The sequence below is a fragment of the Nerophis lumbriciformis genome, linkage group LG05, assembly GCF_033978685.3.
Source record: "Nerophis lumbriciformis linkage group LG05, RoL_Nlum_v2.1, whole genome shotgun sequence".
NCBI classification, from domain to species: domain Eukaryota; kingdom Metazoa; phylum Chordata; class Actinopteri; order Syngnathiformes; family Syngnathidae; genus Nerophis; species Nerophis lumbriciformis.
The window spans coordinates 31,270,960-31,290,126 of NC_084552.2; the positions used below are offsets into that span (position 1 = coordinate 31,270,960).

The 19,167-nt window shown below is 39.3% G+C and overlaps 2 protein-coding genes across 3 annotated transcripts in view; one reads left to right on the forward strand and one right to left on the reverse strand.

Annotated features, from left to right (window-relative positions):
• shroom4 (shroom family member 4) overlaps positions 1-6,370 on the reverse strand; it is a 54,024-nt gene extending 47,654 nt beyond the window's left edge. For both annotated transcript variants that reach the window (XM_061960903.1, XM_061960902.2), the window contains exon 1: positions 6,038-6,370. In XM_061960903.1, coding sequence (XP_061816887.1) covers positions 6,038-6,160 — 123 coding nt within the window. In that variant the 5' untranslated portion in view covers positions 6,161-6,370. The remainder of the gene's footprint in view (positions 1-6,037) is intronic.
• A 2,198-nt stretch (positions 6,371-8,568) lies between these two features.
• bmp15 (bone morphogenetic protein 15) lies at positions 8,569-17,477 on the forward strand. Its single transcript, XM_061960901.2, has 2 exons — positions 8,569-9,005; positions 16,044-17,477. Exons 1-2 carry the CDS (start codon positions 8,723-8,725, stop codon positions 16,976-16,978), a joined length of 1,218 nt encoding a protein of 405 aa, XP_061816885.1. The 5' UTR covers positions 8,569-8,722; the 3' UTR covers positions 16,979-17,477.
• The last annotated feature ends 1,690 nt before the right edge of the window (positions 17,478-19,167 follow it).

Here is a 19,167-nt window from a genome sequence, read left to right on the forward strand (position 1 = left end):
AAAAGGAACAGGCACTGCATGTACATGCAAACTTCACAATTAGATTGTTGCTTATTTTAGTTTCATGTATTACAAATGGTAATTTGTGGATATTAATCATGAAATGCTGTTATTAGCTTACATACTAATAAAAACTATGTCAAGGTGTATTTTACAAACAAAAGGTTGTACACTGTATCCCATGTTTGAGCTACAGCACACATCTCATTGTGCAATATGTGAATGTTTCAAGGCGAACTAAATGTGTTCTTTTAAAGGGGTACATGTCTCAAATTCTTCTACAGCAAGGACCCCCACCCAGACGTGGAGCATACAGCCCATGAAAAACTAGATTTGCTGTGTTTATAGCCAGTTGCCCAGAATTTTTAATCATAAAATATTCTAATGTAAATGACTGATTATTACAATAAAACAATTAACTGATGTCAGGTTTGGGACAGGCGTGCTGTTGGTTTGGCAACAGTGTGCTTGTCTGATGTTGCTCACATGTGCGCCACTGAATGCTTCCCTGACATTTGTGTGTTTGCTCTGACACAAGAACAATTAGGGGAAACATTGGACTTAACCACTGTTCACCATTTGTTTGATGCTTATAAAACTTTGAGGATAGTTGTATTACATTTTGAAAACAACTTGCAGGGTCGCCACACATGTTTACAAGATATGAACACACACGCACACACACACATTTTGGAGGAGTAATTTGTTATGCTTCTTGGTGGAATGTTGACCAAATGGTTCGTATCCCTCTGCTGGTCTCAAATCAAGGAGGACACCCCACCCCACCCCACACACACACACCCTTGAAAAGTGCACGAACCCTCATAGAGCCGGCTTGGCACAAACACACCCGCACCTGAAAAATAGCAACATTTCTATACTGTAACTGCATGTCTCCAGCTGCAGATACACAATGACTTGCTAGTTGTGTGTGCCGAGTCGTCATCAGTAAATGTGGTGCTTGTTGTGTGTCGATGAAACCTCACAAAAACCAGAAAATTGAACACCTCACATTAGGGAAATGAATCGTAATATATGGGGAAATTAATCATTTTCGGTACTAGAACGCCTCTAAAAAGGGAAATTAATCATATTCCGTACTATACCGCCTCCAAAAAGTGCCGGTCTCCCACCCGTCGTCGTCACGTCATGTCATGCAGACAAGCATGTTTCTATGGCAACTAGTAAAGTACTAGTGATAGCTATAAATGCTTCACTACACACCTCAGCACCCCAGAATCATTACATTGGATGTGTTAAAACTGGTCTATAGTTTCCAAAGTCAAGTCAAGATTTCACAAGATCCAACCATTAACCATTCAGAAGATCATCTTAACTTTAAACACACTACACACATGAGGATGAAGGGCATACTTGCTCAACAGCCATACATGTCACACTAAGGGTGGCCGTATGAACAACGGCAATACTGTCATAAACCTGTGCAATATAGTGAAACCACACCACTAAACAACGATGACAAACACATTTTGGGAGAATACTTGCACCATAACACAACATAAACACTACAGAACAAATTCCCAGAATTCCCTGCAGCACCAACTTTTCCGGGACGCTACAATATAAACAAACGCCATTGGTGGATCTACAACTAACATCCACTGTAATGATACCAAGTACAATAGCGTATTTAGTCGAAACTACTATGATAACATCGATATTTATTAGCATCACAAAATCGTCTTTTGTTTTTTTTAAATTTATATTATGTTTATAAACTCAGGAAATATGTCCCTGGACACATGAGGACTTTGAATAGGACCAATGTCTGATTCTGTAACTACTTGGTATTGGATTGATACCCAAATTTGTGGTATCATCCAAAACTAATGTAAGGCATCAAACAGCAGAAGAATAAGTGATTATTACATTTGAATAGATGTGTAGAAAATAAGCAGATATTAACAATTAATGAACAAGTAGATTAATAATTCATTTTCTACCACTTGTCCTTAATAATTTTGACAAAATAATAGAATGGAAAATGACACAATATCTTACTGCATATGTCAGCAAACTAATTAGGAGCCTTTGTTTGTTTACTTACTAATAAAAGACAAGTTGTCTTGTATGTTCAATATTTTATTTAAGGACAAACTTGCAATAAGAAACATATGTTTAATGTACCTTAAGATTTGTTGTTAAAATAAAGCCAATAATGACTTTTTTTGTGGTCCCCTTTATTTACAAAAGTACCGAAATACATTTTGGTACTGGTACCAAAATATTGGTATCGGGACAACACTACCTCACACACTCCTGTCTTTAAGGACTCAACACTTAATCATTAAACACGCCAGCACTCAGCACCGTGAGCTGCTTCATTGTGTGTGTGAGCTTTACATACCCACTGCACAGTAAAAAAAAAAAAAGCTTGATTTTTATCATCTCCTCCTTCTCCACTCACATTTTCCCAGTGGCTGCTTTTGCAGATGAATGAGCCATGCTTTTCCACTGCCCGACCGCCATGGTGGCCTGGTGAATGGAGGTGTGCACCAGCCAACATTCTAACCACAGAGTGGGCAAGACGAAGAGAAGCGTGTTATCGTCGCAAGTCGCTTTTTACACACAGACAGAAGAAGCATGGAGTACACACACCAATGATTATTATTTCAAGCGGATTGAGAGGAGGACTCACCCCTGCAAGACAAGATGAAATCAACCCCTTCCTGCCTTCTCAGGGATGTTTTGATTAACACTTACATTTCAATACAATGACACTTTACATGCCAAAAAGCACAGCCTACATACATTAAAGAAACCACTCAAGTGATGCATTGAACTAATTGTTCATCCTGCAAACTCAACTAATGCTGTATGAGAGCCATGGCTTCCAAAAAGTCATTCATAAATGTTCCCACTTTAAAAAAGATCATCATAAATTCAGCCTGAAATAACCAATGTGAATTATGATTATCTGTGCCACAAACAAATGGTAATGATTTAGTTACCATTCTTTCAAAACAAACATGCAAATATTATTAAGCTATTTCATTAAAACTGTTGTTACATGCTTGAGTTTTTATGTTATAATGTATTGTGCTTTTGTGTCAATCTGTTTTTTATTAGAGGGACTGCGGATGGAAATGAGCATCCCTGTTATAGTCAGGCATATTTACACAACATGCAATGTGCGCTCTTGTGTTCATCACAGTGCATTGTCTTTTTATATAAATAAATAAACCAATGTGCAATTCAACATGTCCGAAAATAAGTAGGAAGAAGCTAATCTTATGTAATCCTACACCTTTCTCCATATCTCAGCTATCACTAATGTCTGTGTGTTCACGTCATGTGTTTTGTCTGTACACATGTTCTAATACGATAAAAAAAAAAAGTATAAGGAATGTAGAAATAGTACAAACATAGCTCATTTGGTCATTTAAAAAAACATGAGTAAAAATAATTTATTTACATTGTACAATGAAGTGATGTGGTACGCATCGAGTGGTACACCAAAGAATAACTTGATTAAAGTACAGTGTATTATGTTCCTAGTTTTAAACACAGTGTTACTGTTCAAACTGAGTGTACGCTTACAGTGGCCCAAAATGATGAATATATTTGTTAAATAAAACATCTGCCTTAAATACTTAGGCCTACTACGCTACTGTATTTTAACGTTGGTCATTATGGTGGCACTTGGAAAGCCAAGTTTTTTCTAAAGTGGTACTTGGTGGAAAAAAGGTACAGAACCACTGGTACAATAATAAAGAATATATTGAAACCCGCTTATCTTGACGGCCCTTGGACGAGCTGATTGACATGGACATAAGTGGTTGTTGATGTAGCTGAAATCAAAACTCGGCATTGCGTTCACATTTGCTTGTGTGTTTGGCCAGAGACATAACGGGAACGGTAATAAAAACATATATTATTTTTCCATTTGTGCAGATTTGTATTTTGATTCTCGGTTTTATATGATATTATAACAGGAATATTGTGTAGCCTATGTATATATATATATATATATATATATATATATATATATATATATATATATATATATATCGAGAAAATGCCAAGAGTGTGCGAAAATAAATTATATAATATATATACACATATATATATATATATATATATATATATATATATATATATATATATACATACATATATACATATATATATATACATATACACATATATACATATACACATATATATATACATATATACATATACACATATATATATACATATACATATATATATATATATACATATACACATATATATATATATATACATATATATATGTATATACATATACATATATACATATACATATATATATATATATTTTTTTTTTTTTTTTGCTTCAAGAGGTAGTCACCTGAAATGGTTTTCACTTCACAGGTGTGAAGCTCATCGAGAGAATGCGTGTGCAAAGCAGTAATCAGAACAAAGAGTGGCTATTTTGAAGAAACTAGAATACAAAACATGTTTTCAAATATTTTGTTAAGAACAAAACTCCACATGTGTTCATTCATAGTTTTGATGCCTTCAATGACAATCAACAATGTAAATAGTCATGAAAATAAAGAAAACACATTGAATGAGGAGAAGGTGTGTCCAAACTTTTGGCCTGTACTGTGTGTGTATGTATATATGTATATATATTTTTATATTTGGGGGGTCTGAAGAAACCGGTAAGAATGAAGCATAGGTTGGTTGCATGAACAACGCCAAAATAGGAAGTGATCAGTGACCAATGGGAGGGACATACTAAACAGCCAATCACGTAACAGTATCAACTATCATGTTTGGTTGCGCCATCTTGCTGTCTCGCTGTTGATTCTCTGCATGGAGTAAGAAGAGGAACTAAAAATGAGTGCTGCAAAGAGCCTTGACAGTATGGCAGTTTTTGAGATTTTTTTCAAACAGACCGTCGTCCTTCACCGCGCCCCTTTAATTATGTTCAACCTTCGTCTGTTCCCTATTCAGATGTACAGAAACAACAGGTAGGAACTAAAGTACAGGACTTTATGATGAACTAAAGTACAGGACTTTATGATGAAAATAAATAACAAAATAACAAATGTGCTTCTTTAAAATAATAATTTGGTCCAATAATATCTAAATAATAATTACTGCATAACATCAATTTATTTCCATGCTTCAATAAGAATAACAAATCAAATTAAATGTTACACAGACTACGTCTCTTCCTGACAGTGAACCTGCAAGAAAGTGTTCTTCTGAGTTTTCTCTGTTTACATTTTCTCAATCGGCAATATTTTGTTTCTCTTAATTTCTTAGGTGACCCTTATTTTTGCACCTTCATTGAAAGAGGTTATTGTTAGGTGTTTATTGTGGTTTTAGAAATGTGTTTACATTGATTGTTTTCCATGGTTCCAATGACATGTCCTTTCCTGTCTGCATTGATAACTGAAGGGATTATAATCAAAGGAAGGTTACATTTGAAATAAAAATGTTAACATTTAATATATATTTTCTCCCGGTCCATATTTTCCATAAGTCAAAAAAAAAACGTATATCTTGATACAGTTTTCAGCCATATTAACCAGCCCAAAGGTTCCAATTTGTTTAAGAAATAGATGCAGTAGTAGAAACACGTCCATTTTTCTACCGCTTGTCCCATTTTTTTAACACCATTCAAAACCTGGATAGACACACACTTATCATTTCAGTAGCAAACAGTAAAAGGGGTGACAGTGTGCACTTAAGTGGCATCTGGTAGACGATATATTGAAAAAATTAAAAATAGAATGCAACAGTTTAATTTAAATCTTAAGAAAAGCTTAGTTTACATTGGGATTATAATGGGAATTTTCAATGGGACATTTCTTGCCAATTAGTGGCCACCTTTCCCCAATAGAAAATTACAAAGATGACACTTTTGAAATGTATTCAATATTATTTGGCAATTCTTATAGTATGTTGCCAATTTCAAACTTAGCCCCCCCACACACACAACAAAAACAACAAAAAAACATCCCTTCAGAGGACTCCACTGGCCATGTTATTGATGGTATCGATTATTTGGACTTACTTTGGTGATGATGAGCGGTTCTCCGTGCTCCAAGCCGCCCTTGAGCGTGAAGCCCCACGGCGCTCCCCCACTCAGCTGCACCTGAATATGGTGGAAAGAGACGAGCTGCTCCACCGTCTCCATTCTTCTTCGGCGTGGCGAGCGAGCGGCACCCGTTTCCCCATCGGCGTCGAGTCCACAATGGATGGATGGACGGACGGATGGATGGAGGCGGTCATGGGTGAAAAAGACCCAAAAGGGGAGGGAAGAAAGTTTTGTGTGAAGCTAGCGGAGCTAAAAAATACAACTTCCGGTCAACTATTTTCTATTAACATTATTTACACTTTTAAATGTGTTTTTTTTTGTTGGCGTGATCTCACTCCATTGTTCTGATTAATTTACGTAACAAGTGCTTATGAACGTAAAAAAGTCACCTTCTGTTGCTACATTATCGAGCTAAAATTTGAGCTTCCGTCTTGACGCTCGCTAGCTTGACTTATCTCCAAAAGTTAGTTAACTTTTAGTCCCGCCCACAAGTCAAACAGTGGAGTGAGCGTGATTGACGCACAACTCCGCCAATGGGCGAGAGGGTTTGTTTGTGGTTTCCCAATTGGAAAATAAGACGCACTAAACAGTGCAACGGCAGCCCTTCAATATCAGGTTGTGCTTGTTTTCATGGATTATTCTATAGCCACACATAACAAACGGTGAATCGGGAGAAAATTAGGTTTGACGGTATTATAATCTCGCTTTAGCAATAACTTTGAGCCCCTCCCACAAGTCGAACTGTAGCTGTGATTGATGCAAAACTGCGCCAATAGGAGAGAGGACGTCATCCTTCGACATTCTCAATACCCGACCTGTTTTTTTGTGCCTTTAAATAAGAATTAGTACTTTACTTTAAAACGCGTTCTACCTCTAACAACCAAAAAGCTGTGAAAACTATGCTGTGCTCCAAATTTGGATTATTAACGGAACAAACTAAATTTCTATCCTTTCCAGTATTTTATTGAAAAAAAAGCATACTGGCACCATACTTATTTTGATTAGTTTCTCAGCCGTTTGTAAATGTTACAGTTTATAAATAAAGGTTTATAAAAAATAAAAAAAAAAGCAGCCTCTGCGCATGCGCATAGCATAGTTCCAACGTATCATGACAAAATTAATCGCCAACTATTTTTATAATCGATTTTAATCGATTTAATCGATTAGTTGTTGCAGCCCTAAAATATATATATATATATATATATATATATATATATATATATATATATATATATATATATATATATATATATGTATATGTATATATATATGTGTATATGTATATATGTATATATATATGTGTATATGTATATATGTGTATATGTATATATATATATGTATATATGTATATATATATATATATATATATATGTATGTGTGGGGGAAAAAATCACAAGACTATTTCATCTCTACAGGCCTGTTTCATGAGGGGGGGTACCCTCAATCATCAGGAGATTTTTTATTAAGACACATATATATATATATATATATATATATATATATATATATATATATATATATATATATATCCATCCATCCATCCATTTTCTACCGCTTATTCTCTTTGGGGTCGCGGGGGGCGCTGGAGCCTATCTCAGCTACAATCGGGCGGAAGGCGGGGTACACCCTGGACAAGTCGCCACCTCATCGCAGGGCTATATATATATATATATATATATATATATATATATATATATATATATATATATATATATATATATATATATATATATATATATATATATATATATATATATATATAGCATTTTTCTTTAGTTGCTTTATTGAGTTTACAACCCCCTGGCGCTTTTTTGTATTTGTTTTAAATATTATTATTTATTTGCTTGTATGTTAACGTTGTAAAAGTTGAATACTATAAAGAAAGGTTAAAAAAACAAAACAACTAGATCCTTCTACATCATTTGAAAACTGTTTCGCTGTTAACAAAATCAACACATTTAAATATGTTTTTGTGTACGTGTGTGTGTTTTCTATGGGTTAGTTTACGTTATAACCACGGGTAATACACGTTCGTGATCCGCAAAATATCATTATTTCATCGTCGAGCCAAGGTAAGAGCTTCCGGGTTAACTTTTAGCCCCACCCACTATTTTACAGTGTCCGTTAATGGCTAATCAAATAAACGAACAACTTTAAATATACGGTATTACTATATTACTTTTCAAATTGATCCATGTTTGATCCTGCATGCCTAAATAAACATGCGTTTATTCATTTGGTTATTATCCCTTAAAACTATTATGTTAAGAAACTGTTAATCTAAAGTTTAATTCAGGTTTTCTTTTACATTTTAAATGCTGTTTCTGTCTCTCAAAGTACTTTTGGGACCTTTTGTGAAATGTAAAATATATGTTTTACTTAGCCTTCTCCGCCGGAGGGCAGCCTTGTGCGCCACCAGTTATTACGCACGTTTTACGCACAGGTCACATGACTTACCTGACCTCCAGTGGGCGGTGCCCACGCTCCCGAGGGGTTAATTGGGGTCATCCTGAACGGCGGCAGACTATTGAGTGCGCAATGGTTCTTGACCCGGCGAGTCTGCTGTGAGTCGCGTCCCCACCACGGCCACGCCGACGATGGTCGCCGCCTGTCGCCTCCTCGGTAGAGCCTGCTAGCGCCTTGGAGATTCTCCCGCCAAACATGCGCGGCCAGCAGAGTTTCCCGCGCGTCCTCGTCCTCTCCCTCCTCGTTATCTCGCTCTGGGGGGTCGTGGTTGGGTCCAAAATGTCTGCCCGAAGCGCGCACCACCGGCCGCTGACCGACGAGCAGACGGCCGACCAGAACCTGCAGTTCATGTTGAGTTTGTACCGCAGCGCGGCGAGACCAGACGGCAGACCCAAACAAAACCGGAAGTTTGGATCCAACACGGTGCGCCTGCTCAAACCCTCCACGTCCGCGGTGCACTACCTGCCCGCCTCCACAGGTGAGGCACACCTGACAAATTGGAACATGCATAGAACAACCAATATTCAGAAATCTTATCTGGTTCTGTGTTTTATTTCTACTGTGTGGACTTTTTTTTAGTGTGCTAAAGTCTTTAAAATAGTAAAAAAAAAAAAAAAAAAAAAAAGTCAACATAATTAACAAATCACATACGTACATGCACCTGGGGATAAGTTGATTGGCAACACTAAATTGGCCCTAGTGTGTGGATGTGAGTGTGAATGTTGTCTGTCTATCTGTGTTGGCCCTGCGATGAGGTGGCGACTTGTCCAGGGTGTACCCCGCCTTCCGCCCGATTGTAGCTGAGATAGGCTCCAGCGCCCCCCGCGACCCCAAAGGGAATAAGCGGTAGAAAATGGATGGATACGTACTTTTACACAAACTTACTAATACTGTACAGCACTTTCCTGCTAGAGTAGTACCTCAAATCAAGGGCCTAATTGGTTCTGTGATAGTGCTTGAGTCTTAACTCAAAACACTTTTATCTCAAATCAACATGAATGAAATGAGTTTATATCGGTCATATAATCAACCATTCTGTGTGATCAATTTAACAGCACAGATTATATATATTAACAATCATACACACACAAAATGAAAAATAGTGACTGAAAAAGGAATAGGCTGAAGTCAAGGCTTATATTTGCCTATCCTATTATGTTGGATCCACTATGGACTGGACTCTCACAATATTATGTCAGACCCACTCGACATCCATTGCATTCGGTCTCCCCTAGAGGGGGGGGGTTACCCACATATGCGGTCCTCTCCAAGGTTTCTCATAGTCATTCACATCGACGTCCCACTGGGGTGAGTTTTTCCTTGCCCTTATGTGGGCTCTGTACCGAGGATGTCGTTGTGGCTTGTGCAGCCCTTTGAGACACTTGTGATTTAGGGCTATATAAATAAACATTGATTGATTGATATCCATTTATTCACTGAAAATTAGATTGCCTGGAACATCAACTTTCAAAAAATCAATGAGATGAAAGTAATCGTTGCTATATTTGATAATTTTCCATTATTTCACCTTTCAAGGCTTTATTAAACCTTAACAAAGAAGTACATGTCTTCAACTCATCACTGAGCTTGTTCCGCCATTTAACTCCTAAAACTGAAATACATTTGTATTGTATATTTGTTCTTACTTTACCTTTTTCAAAAATCAATATCCCCCGCAAATGATAGTTTTCTCCTCTTCATTTGAATAACCTAATAATACAAACTGGAAGGCTGTTCTTTACTCAAAACACAATTTCCATTGTTTTTAAAAATGCAATATCTGAAAATTTTACCACATTAGAACTTATGAATAATGGATTGGTAGGTTCATACAGCACGCTTTGTGTATTATTCCGATTACCCTTGTTTGAAGTTTAATTATTGGGTCTGTTTGTTTTCTAAATATTTACCCAAACTTCAACACAATATGTTAGAAATGGAAAAATAAAATAATATAACATATGCAGACATTTCTTATTCAGCATGTGTCTTAATTTATAAAGAATAGCAATGGATTTGGATATTTTTCCCTTTATATATTCAATCTGACATAATTTATGATCAATTATTATTCCCAAGAACTTAGTTTCATATATTCTATACATTTTCACTTGATTTAATTTTAATTTTGCTTCACAATTTGTGCTTGCACCACTAAACGCCATACATTTAGTTTTCTTATCATTTAATGATAACTTATTAATCTCCTATTGAAATGTAGTGAAATCAATTTAAGTGGCGCTTGTCCCGTCCCAAACGGCACCATTGTAACATGTGTTTTTTTTTTTTTTAAGAAAAACCTATTTTCAGATAGGAAATGTAATACAAAAAGAATAAAATAGAATGTATTCAGTCATCTTTATTGTCAATTATCAACATGTGCTGGACATGCAGGAAACGCGAAAGAACGTTTCTCTCTAAACCACCTTGTGTTCTGACTGTAAAATGGATTTTTCATAAATGCATGCAATCTATGTTTGCATATATCCATGTGTGTTTATATCTGGGCACTAGGGGACACTTATCTTGGGAACTGAGTGGGTGGGTACTGTAAGGGTATTGAAGATTAGTAATAGATTTTGGGTTTGTTATGTTACATATCGTAAAATGTGCAGATGCCTCAACTCGTTGTTGCCATGACTCACTATGCTGTACTGTTTGCAAAATTCAATAAAAATATTAAGGAAAATATGAATATAAAATATATATAGAATAAAATAAAAATAAGATGTAAAAAAGTTACAGTATGTGCATTTTGGGAAAAAGAAAAGGAACCACGAACACCCAAAGATGTGTGTCTAAAATAAAAACAAAACACCAGCAGCAACAACTAATGTGCAAGGACTTGGATTTTGCACAATAAATGTAAAGCATTGAATTAACAAACATTTAGAAATAAAATCAGTAGATATTTAGCGGGGGCAGAGAGAGGCAGTGACTACATTTAAGCCTGGTGTATACTCTCGCGTAGCTTGCGTCGGCGACGCTGTCGTCCCCCTCCCCCTGCGTACCCTACGTGCACCACCCAAAAATCCTAGGTTTGCGACGCAGCGCAGAGCTATGATTGGTCAGTTTTTGCCAGGGAGGGTCCCTGAACACAGGCGAGCAGACTATGTGCTTGAAATGCACAAATTATTGTATGAAATAAAACATTGTTTAAACACCTACATGAAAATTTATATTTTGTACTTAATATCTTGGTGCGCTCTGCAATTTATTTCTGAATGTGTCGTATTTCAATGTATTGTTGCGTACAGAAAAGTCACAAAGTACAACACTTAACTTTTATTGCAAATCTTGTGCTAATAGGTGCTATTCCGACACACGTTCTTTCTCTCACCCACAACATTTCTCATTGTCCGTCAATAATCTTTCAGGCACGGTATATTTACAAACATTTGTGAACTCTGTACATGACCATAGAAGTAACCACCAGCATGTTGTTTACTTAAATAGTTAAAGGGGAACATTATCACAATTTCAGAAGGGTTAAAACCATTAAAAATCAGTTCCCAGTGGCTTATTTTATTTTTCGAAGTTTTTTTCAAAATTTTACCCATCACGCAATATCCCTAAAAAAAAGCTTCAAAGTGCCTGATTTTAACCATCGTTATATACGCCCGTCCATTTTCCTGTGACGTCACACAGTGATGCCAATACAAACAAACATGGCGGATAGAACAGCAAGATATAGCGACATTAGCTCGGATTCAGACTCGGATTTCAGCGGTTTAAGCGATTCAACAGATTACGCATGTATTGAAACGGATGATTTGTAGTGTGGAGGCAGGTAGCGAAAACGAAATTGAAGAAGAAACTGAAGCAATTGAGCCATATCGTTTAAACCGTATGCAAGCGAAACCGACGAAAACGACACGACAGCCAGCGACACGGGAGAAAGCGAGGACGAATTCGGCGATCGCCTTCTAACCAACGATTGGTATGTGTTTGTTTGGCATTAAAGGAAACTAACAACTATGAACTAGGTTTACAGCATATGAAATACATTTGGCAACAACATGCACTTTGAGAGTGCAGACAGCCCAGTTTTCATCAATTAATATATTCTGTAGACATACCCTCATCCGCTCTCTTTTCCTGAAAGCTGATCTGTCCAGTCCAGTTGGAAATGCATCTGCGTGGAGTATCGCAGGATATCCACACATTCTTGCCATCTCTGTCGTAGCATAGCTTTCGTCGGTAAAGTGTGCGGAACAAACGTCCAATTTCTTTCCACTTTCGCATCTTTGGGCCACTGGTGCAACTTGAATCCGTCCCTGTTCGTGTTGTTACACCCTCCGACAACACACCGACGAGGCATGATGTCTCCAAGGTATGGAAAACAGTCGAAAAAACGGAAAATAACCGAGCTGATTTGACTCGGTGTTTGTAATGTGTTTGAGAAAATGGTGGATTGCTTCCCGATGTGACGTCACGTTGTGACGTCATCGCTCCAAGAGCGAATAATAGAAAGGCGTTTAATTCGCCAAAATTCACCCATTTAGAGTTCGGAAATCGGTTAAAAAAATATATGGTCTTTTTTTCTGCAACATCAAGGTATATATTGACGCTTACATAGGTCTGGTGATAATGTTCCCCTTTAACAGTTTTGTTTATTTAAAATTCATATATTGGATCTCTCTTGGCCCATGACCGGAACGACCGAATATTGTTGCAAATAATGACCTCTGCCGCGACTCGCCCAGAAGTTGCACAGCCCATCTTCACAAAGGTTTATATATTAAACGACCATTAAAAGTAACCTGATTATTGTGAATAATTAGTTCCAGTGTAGATAAAGTTGTCAATGTTGTGGTTGTATATTGTCATTCTTCACAGGAAGGAAATACACAAACACAGACAGTAAAAATCGCAGGAGACAAAAACTGTCTTCCCCTTGGACATTTTGCCCTTGTTCTCGCCCCAGAGTAACTTGCTGCTCGTTTCTTCGAGAACATGCAAGAACCCTACAACAATGTTGCAAGGGAAAACTTGTCCTGGACTTTTAGTTTTGTCAGTGTTCTTTACACAAACAAATAGAAGGGATTGAAAAACACAATTCCATGGACTGGAATTTCTTTGATACGGTATTTGTTCTTGACATGAACAAGTGGAATGGATTTAATAACGACCATCTCTCTGCCTTTACACTATGAAGAGAATAGACACTGAGACACACATGAGCATATTTTACGGTATATGAATATTTATTTAAACTATGGATGTGCCGATCGATTTCTTGAAAAAGATGACTATTGCAAATCCCCTCTGGCTAATGTATTTATTTTTAGCCCATCGGTTGACAAGCTTATGCGTCTCCACTGAGATAATAATAATAATAATAATACATTTTATTTATAAGGCGCCTTTCTGGGCACTCAAGGACACCGTACAAAATCACAACAATAAAATCAAATTGGATAAAAAAACAACAACAACAACAAAGAGAAAAGAAAAGATGATTACAATGAATAAGCAGTCAGGAATAGGTGTGTTTTGAGTCTTGATTAGAAGAGAGATATTGAATCTAAGTTGCGAAGGTCTGGTGGTAAAGAGTTCCAAAGAAGTGGGGCAGAGCTGCTGAAAGCTCGGGCACCCATGGTGGACAGTTTGAATAAAGGGACAGTGAGATGGATGGATGAAGAGGATCTTGGGGAACGTGAGGGCGTGGCGACATGGATCAGGTCAGAGAGATATGATGGAGAGAGGTTATGGATGGCTTTGAAAGTGAGGAGAATTATTTTAAAGTGGATGCGATGTTTGATGGGTAGCCAGTGGAGATGCTGCAGAACAGGGGTGATGTGCTGGATTGAAAGGGATTCTGGTGATTATCCGGGCTGCAGAGTTCTGGAGAAGCTGAAGTTTGTGAAGTGACTTGTGAGGGAGACCAAACAGGAGAGAGTTGCAGTAGTCCAGGCGAGAGGTGCCCAGGCTATGGACTAGTATGGCAGCAGTAGGAGGGGTAAGGGATGGGCGAAGACGATTAATGTTCCGAAGATGAAAGTAAGCAGACCGGGTAATGTTGTTTATGTGGGCTTTAAAGGAGAGTGTGCTGTCGAGGATGACACCCACACTCTTGACTTGGGAGGAGGGTGAGACAGAGGAATTGCAGAGAGTAATGGACTAGCTGTTGGTTTTGGCGAGAATGTTTTTTGTACCGACAAGTAAGATTTCGGTTTTATTACTATTGAGTTGAAGGAAATTGGATAAGAACCACTGCTTGAGTTCACTTAGGCAGTCTGTAAGGGAGGAAGGATGGAGAGAGGCAGTTGGTTTGGTGGAGATGTAGAGCTGGGTGATGCAGAGTCAAACCAGCTTGAAAACAGCTCAAATCCAGATTTAGCATCAATGTAACATGGGAAGTCCAATAAAGTTGCGGACAAATCTTTCGATGCCTTAACTCGTACGGCCGGTTCAGGCCCGCGAACAGGTTTAATCCGGCCCGCGGGATTAGTTTGCTAAGTATAAAAATTAACCTGAAATTTTTGAATGACATAAACTGCTGTTCTAAATGTGTCCACTGTATGTCGCAATAGCAATTCTTTGTATCTTTGTAGATGACGCTACATACAGTCACGATCAAAAGTTTACATACACTTGTAAAGAACCTAATGTCATGGCTGTCTTGAGTTTCCAGTAATTTCTACAACTCTTATTTTTTTGTGATGGAGTGATTGGAGCACATACTTGTTGGTCACAAAAACATTCATGAAGTTTGGTTATTTTATGAATTTATTATGGGTCTACTGAAAATGTGACCAAATCTGCTGGGTCAAAAGTATACATACAGCAATGTTAATATTTGGTTACATGTCCCTTGGCAAGTTTCACTGCAATAAGGCGCTTTTGGTAGCCATCCACAAGCTTCTGGCAAGCCTCTGGTTGAATTTTTGACCACTCCTCTTGACAAAATTGGTGCAGTTCAGCTAAATGTTTTGGTTTTCTGACATGGACTTGTTTCTTCAGCATTTTCCAAAGTCAGGACTTTGGGAAGGCCATTCTAAAACCTTAATTCCAGCCTGAATTAGCCATTCCTTTACCACTTCTGACGTGTGTTTGGGGTCATCGTCCTGTTGGAACACCCAATTGTGCCCAAGACTTAACCTCCGGACTGATGATTTTAGGTTGTCCTGACGAATTTGGAGGTAATCCTCCTTTTTCATTGTCCCATTTACCCTCTGTAAAGCACCAGTTCCATTGGCAGCAAAACAGGCCCAGAGCATAATACTACCACCACCATGCTTGACGGTAGGTATGGTGTTCCTGGGATTAAAGGCCTCGCCTTTTCTCCTCCAAACATATTGCTGGGTATTGTGGCGAAACAGCTCAATTTTTGTTTCATCTGACCAAAGAACTTTCCTCCAGAAGGTCTTATCTTTGTCCATGTGATGTCATGTTATCGTGCCGTGATTTCACCAGTTCGGTCCACTTGGGGGTAGATTTTTCTCAAAATGGTCCCCGATCTAAAATGAGTTTGACACCCCTGCCTTAACTTCTTTTGTTTGTCGTCCCGCAGACCACCACTACACCTTCACAGTCCAGTACCACCTGGACACGCTTCCTTCCGAGCAGCTGATCAGAGCCTCCTTCGTCCACCTGCGCTCTTCGTCTTCCCCCGCGTCTCCAAACTCAGATCGGGCGGAGGTCGCGCCTCGGTGCCGAGCCCGGATCAAGTCACTGGGCAGGGAGAGCCTGGTCACCATGGAGCCCCACCAGCAGTGGACAGAGACGGACATCACTGATCACGTCCTCCTGGGCAAAGAGGACGGCGGCGGCACCGTGAGCCTCACGGCCCAGTACTGGTGCAGCGAGCACAGGCGGTTTGAAGATGAGGGTGACGGCCTCTCTCGGGGGTGGGCTCGCTTTCTCGGAGGAAGGAAATGGCGAGGGGAGTCCCACCTTGAAGCCCCATCGCTGCTTTTGTACCTGGAAGAGGAGCGTGACGGCAAGGACTGGATGGTGGAGTTGTCCGGGGAAAAAGGGGACGACCTCATGAAGCGATTAGGCAGGTGGCACCCCTTTGTTCGCCATCGCCGCTCCACAGAAAGCAAAGATCCCCTCTTGGATCCCCTGACCACGCCCACCGCCGCCTCCGTCATCTCTGACCTCCCCAAGTACAAACTCAAAGTGAGCGCGCCCAAAAACCGCTGCAAGCTGCACTCCTTCCGCCTGTCCTTCGACGAGCTGGGCTGGGGTCACTACATCGCGCCGCTGGTCTACAACCCTCGCTTCTGCCAGGGCGACTGCCCCCGCGTGCTGACCTACGGCTACCACTCGCCCAACCACGCCATCATTCAGACCATCATCAACGAGCTGGGGGTGGGCGACGTGCCGCCGCCGTCCTGCGTGCCCTACAAGTACATGCCTATGAGCGTGCTGGTGGTGCACAAGAAGAAGGTGGAGTACAAGGAGCTGGAGGACATGGTGGCCGAGTCGTGCACATGCCGCTAGACAGGAAGTTGTTCTTTCAGAGTAAAAGCACTTTAAATTAGGCCCTTGACGGCCTTTGAACTGCTGAGCTGGGTCGTTTGTTATGGCTATTTCAACCAAATAAATATTCCCAACGTGCTGAAAACCAAAAACAACCTCATCCCGTCCAACCATCATGTCCTCTCTCTTGAGCCGTGTGCTCACCTTCAGTCGTGTTTTTAACAATCTTTGCATCACATCAAGGCTGAAGAACTCACAGGAGGCCAGAAGTAGGGGGGTTTTTGTGCACATTTCTTACAAAGATGATTTTAAAGTGTCGGATGTAAAAAAAAAAAAAAAAAAAAAAAAAAAACGCAAATTCCCTGTGACGTGTCATGCTTACACTTTTGCACTTTGTAACTATTTATATAGCAGGAGGAGGAGGAGGGGGTGTTCAGACAAGAGTGTCCATGTGTCAAGAATGCATTCTTTTTATTATGAGTGAAAATTAATAATAAAATAAACCTGCATGTTTTCTAAAGCCTAATCTTGTCCTTTCGTGTTTATCGTACACACACGATATGCATTTGCATAACCCATAACAGCCTGACAAAACCAATATTCACACCACAAGCACTTGGGTGGGCGAATGGCGAAAGCAAGCAGTCAAAAGACTTTATATATCATGGGTCATTTCTAGGGCTGTCATGTGTAACAAGTTAACGCATGTTAACTTGTTACACATGATGGGACGGCGTGGCGCAGTGGAAGAGTGGCCGTGCGCGACCCGAGGGTCCCTGGTTCAATCCCCACCTAGTACCAACCTCGTCATGTCCGTTGTGTCCTGAGCAAGACACTTCACCCTTGCTCCTGATGGGTGCTGGTTAGTGCCTTGCATGGCAGCTCCCTCCATCAGTGTGTGAATGTGTGTGTGAATGGGTAAATGTGGAAGTAGTGTCAAAGCGCTTTGAGTACCTTGAAGGTAGAAAAGCGCTATACAAGTACAGCCCATTTATTTATTATGTGATTAATTGTACAAAGTAATTGCATTAATCACGCATCAATGCATATTACTCACCTGAGGCGATTGCTCTAAGACTGCAAGGGAAGCTCAGTTTCCCCTGAAATGTAAAAAAATAAGTGATTAAATATATAGTGTGTGTACATGTTGACTAAATATGCGCTACAACGTGCTCTTTTGTTCAGAATCAGCTTCTTATCACTGGTAACGACGCGGCTTTCCTCTCTCTCATTCCCGCAGCTTCATGGTGCTTTAAACGGTGTAGACCAGTGGTTCTTAACCTTGTTGGAGGTACCGAACCCCACCAGTTTCATATGCGCAATCACCGAACTCTTCTTTAGTGAAAAAAATATATATATCTTTTTTTCAAATTCAAGAAAAAGTCGTATGTTTTTTTACTGGTGCACAAAATTAACCGTGCATGAACATCACCTTGTTCAAAGAACCAAACCAACACAGGTCATGAACTCACAACAAATTACACACCTTAAACACATTACCATGAATTGATTAACGTGGACCCCGACTTAAACAAGTTGAAAAACGTATTCGGGTGTTACCATTTAGTGGTCAATTGTACGGAATATGTACTGTACTGTGTATTCTCTTCCTTTGCAATCTGCTAGTAAAAGTTTCAATCAATCAATCAAAAAACCTGCAAATTAGATGGAAAATTAGAGGGAACATTGTTTGGGGGTATCCATAATACGCTGATAGGGAGAAGTTTTTATTTACACGATAAGTGGGATGTTTCTTTACCTCCGTGGCGGAGGCTCCGCCGAACCCCTAGGATTCCATCGAACCCAGGTTAAGAACCACTGGTGTAGACGCTGGCCGCAGATTTTATTTTATTTTTTTAATTGAACAACAAACTTACTTTTATAATGCACACAGGTGTACAAACGATTGTCATTAGTGCCAAAGTTTGGAGCTACATCTGCAGGTGTAGAGAGGAGCTTCTCCTGTTTAAAGTGACTCAAGTCTTACATCCGCAACACCACGGGCCAAGGCCGTTAAAGCAGCCTATAGCTCTGCTGGCCATTGAGAGGACACTTGTCAAATCCCTGGAAAAGACGCCTTCTTGGAACGACAGGGTCACAGATCACTTTCTTAAAAAGGAACGGAGGGTAGAATTTACGTATAAATAATAAACCAACACATTTTATGATGTAGGCCGAAATTGAGCTTCCCCTCCTTGAGAGACCAGCAT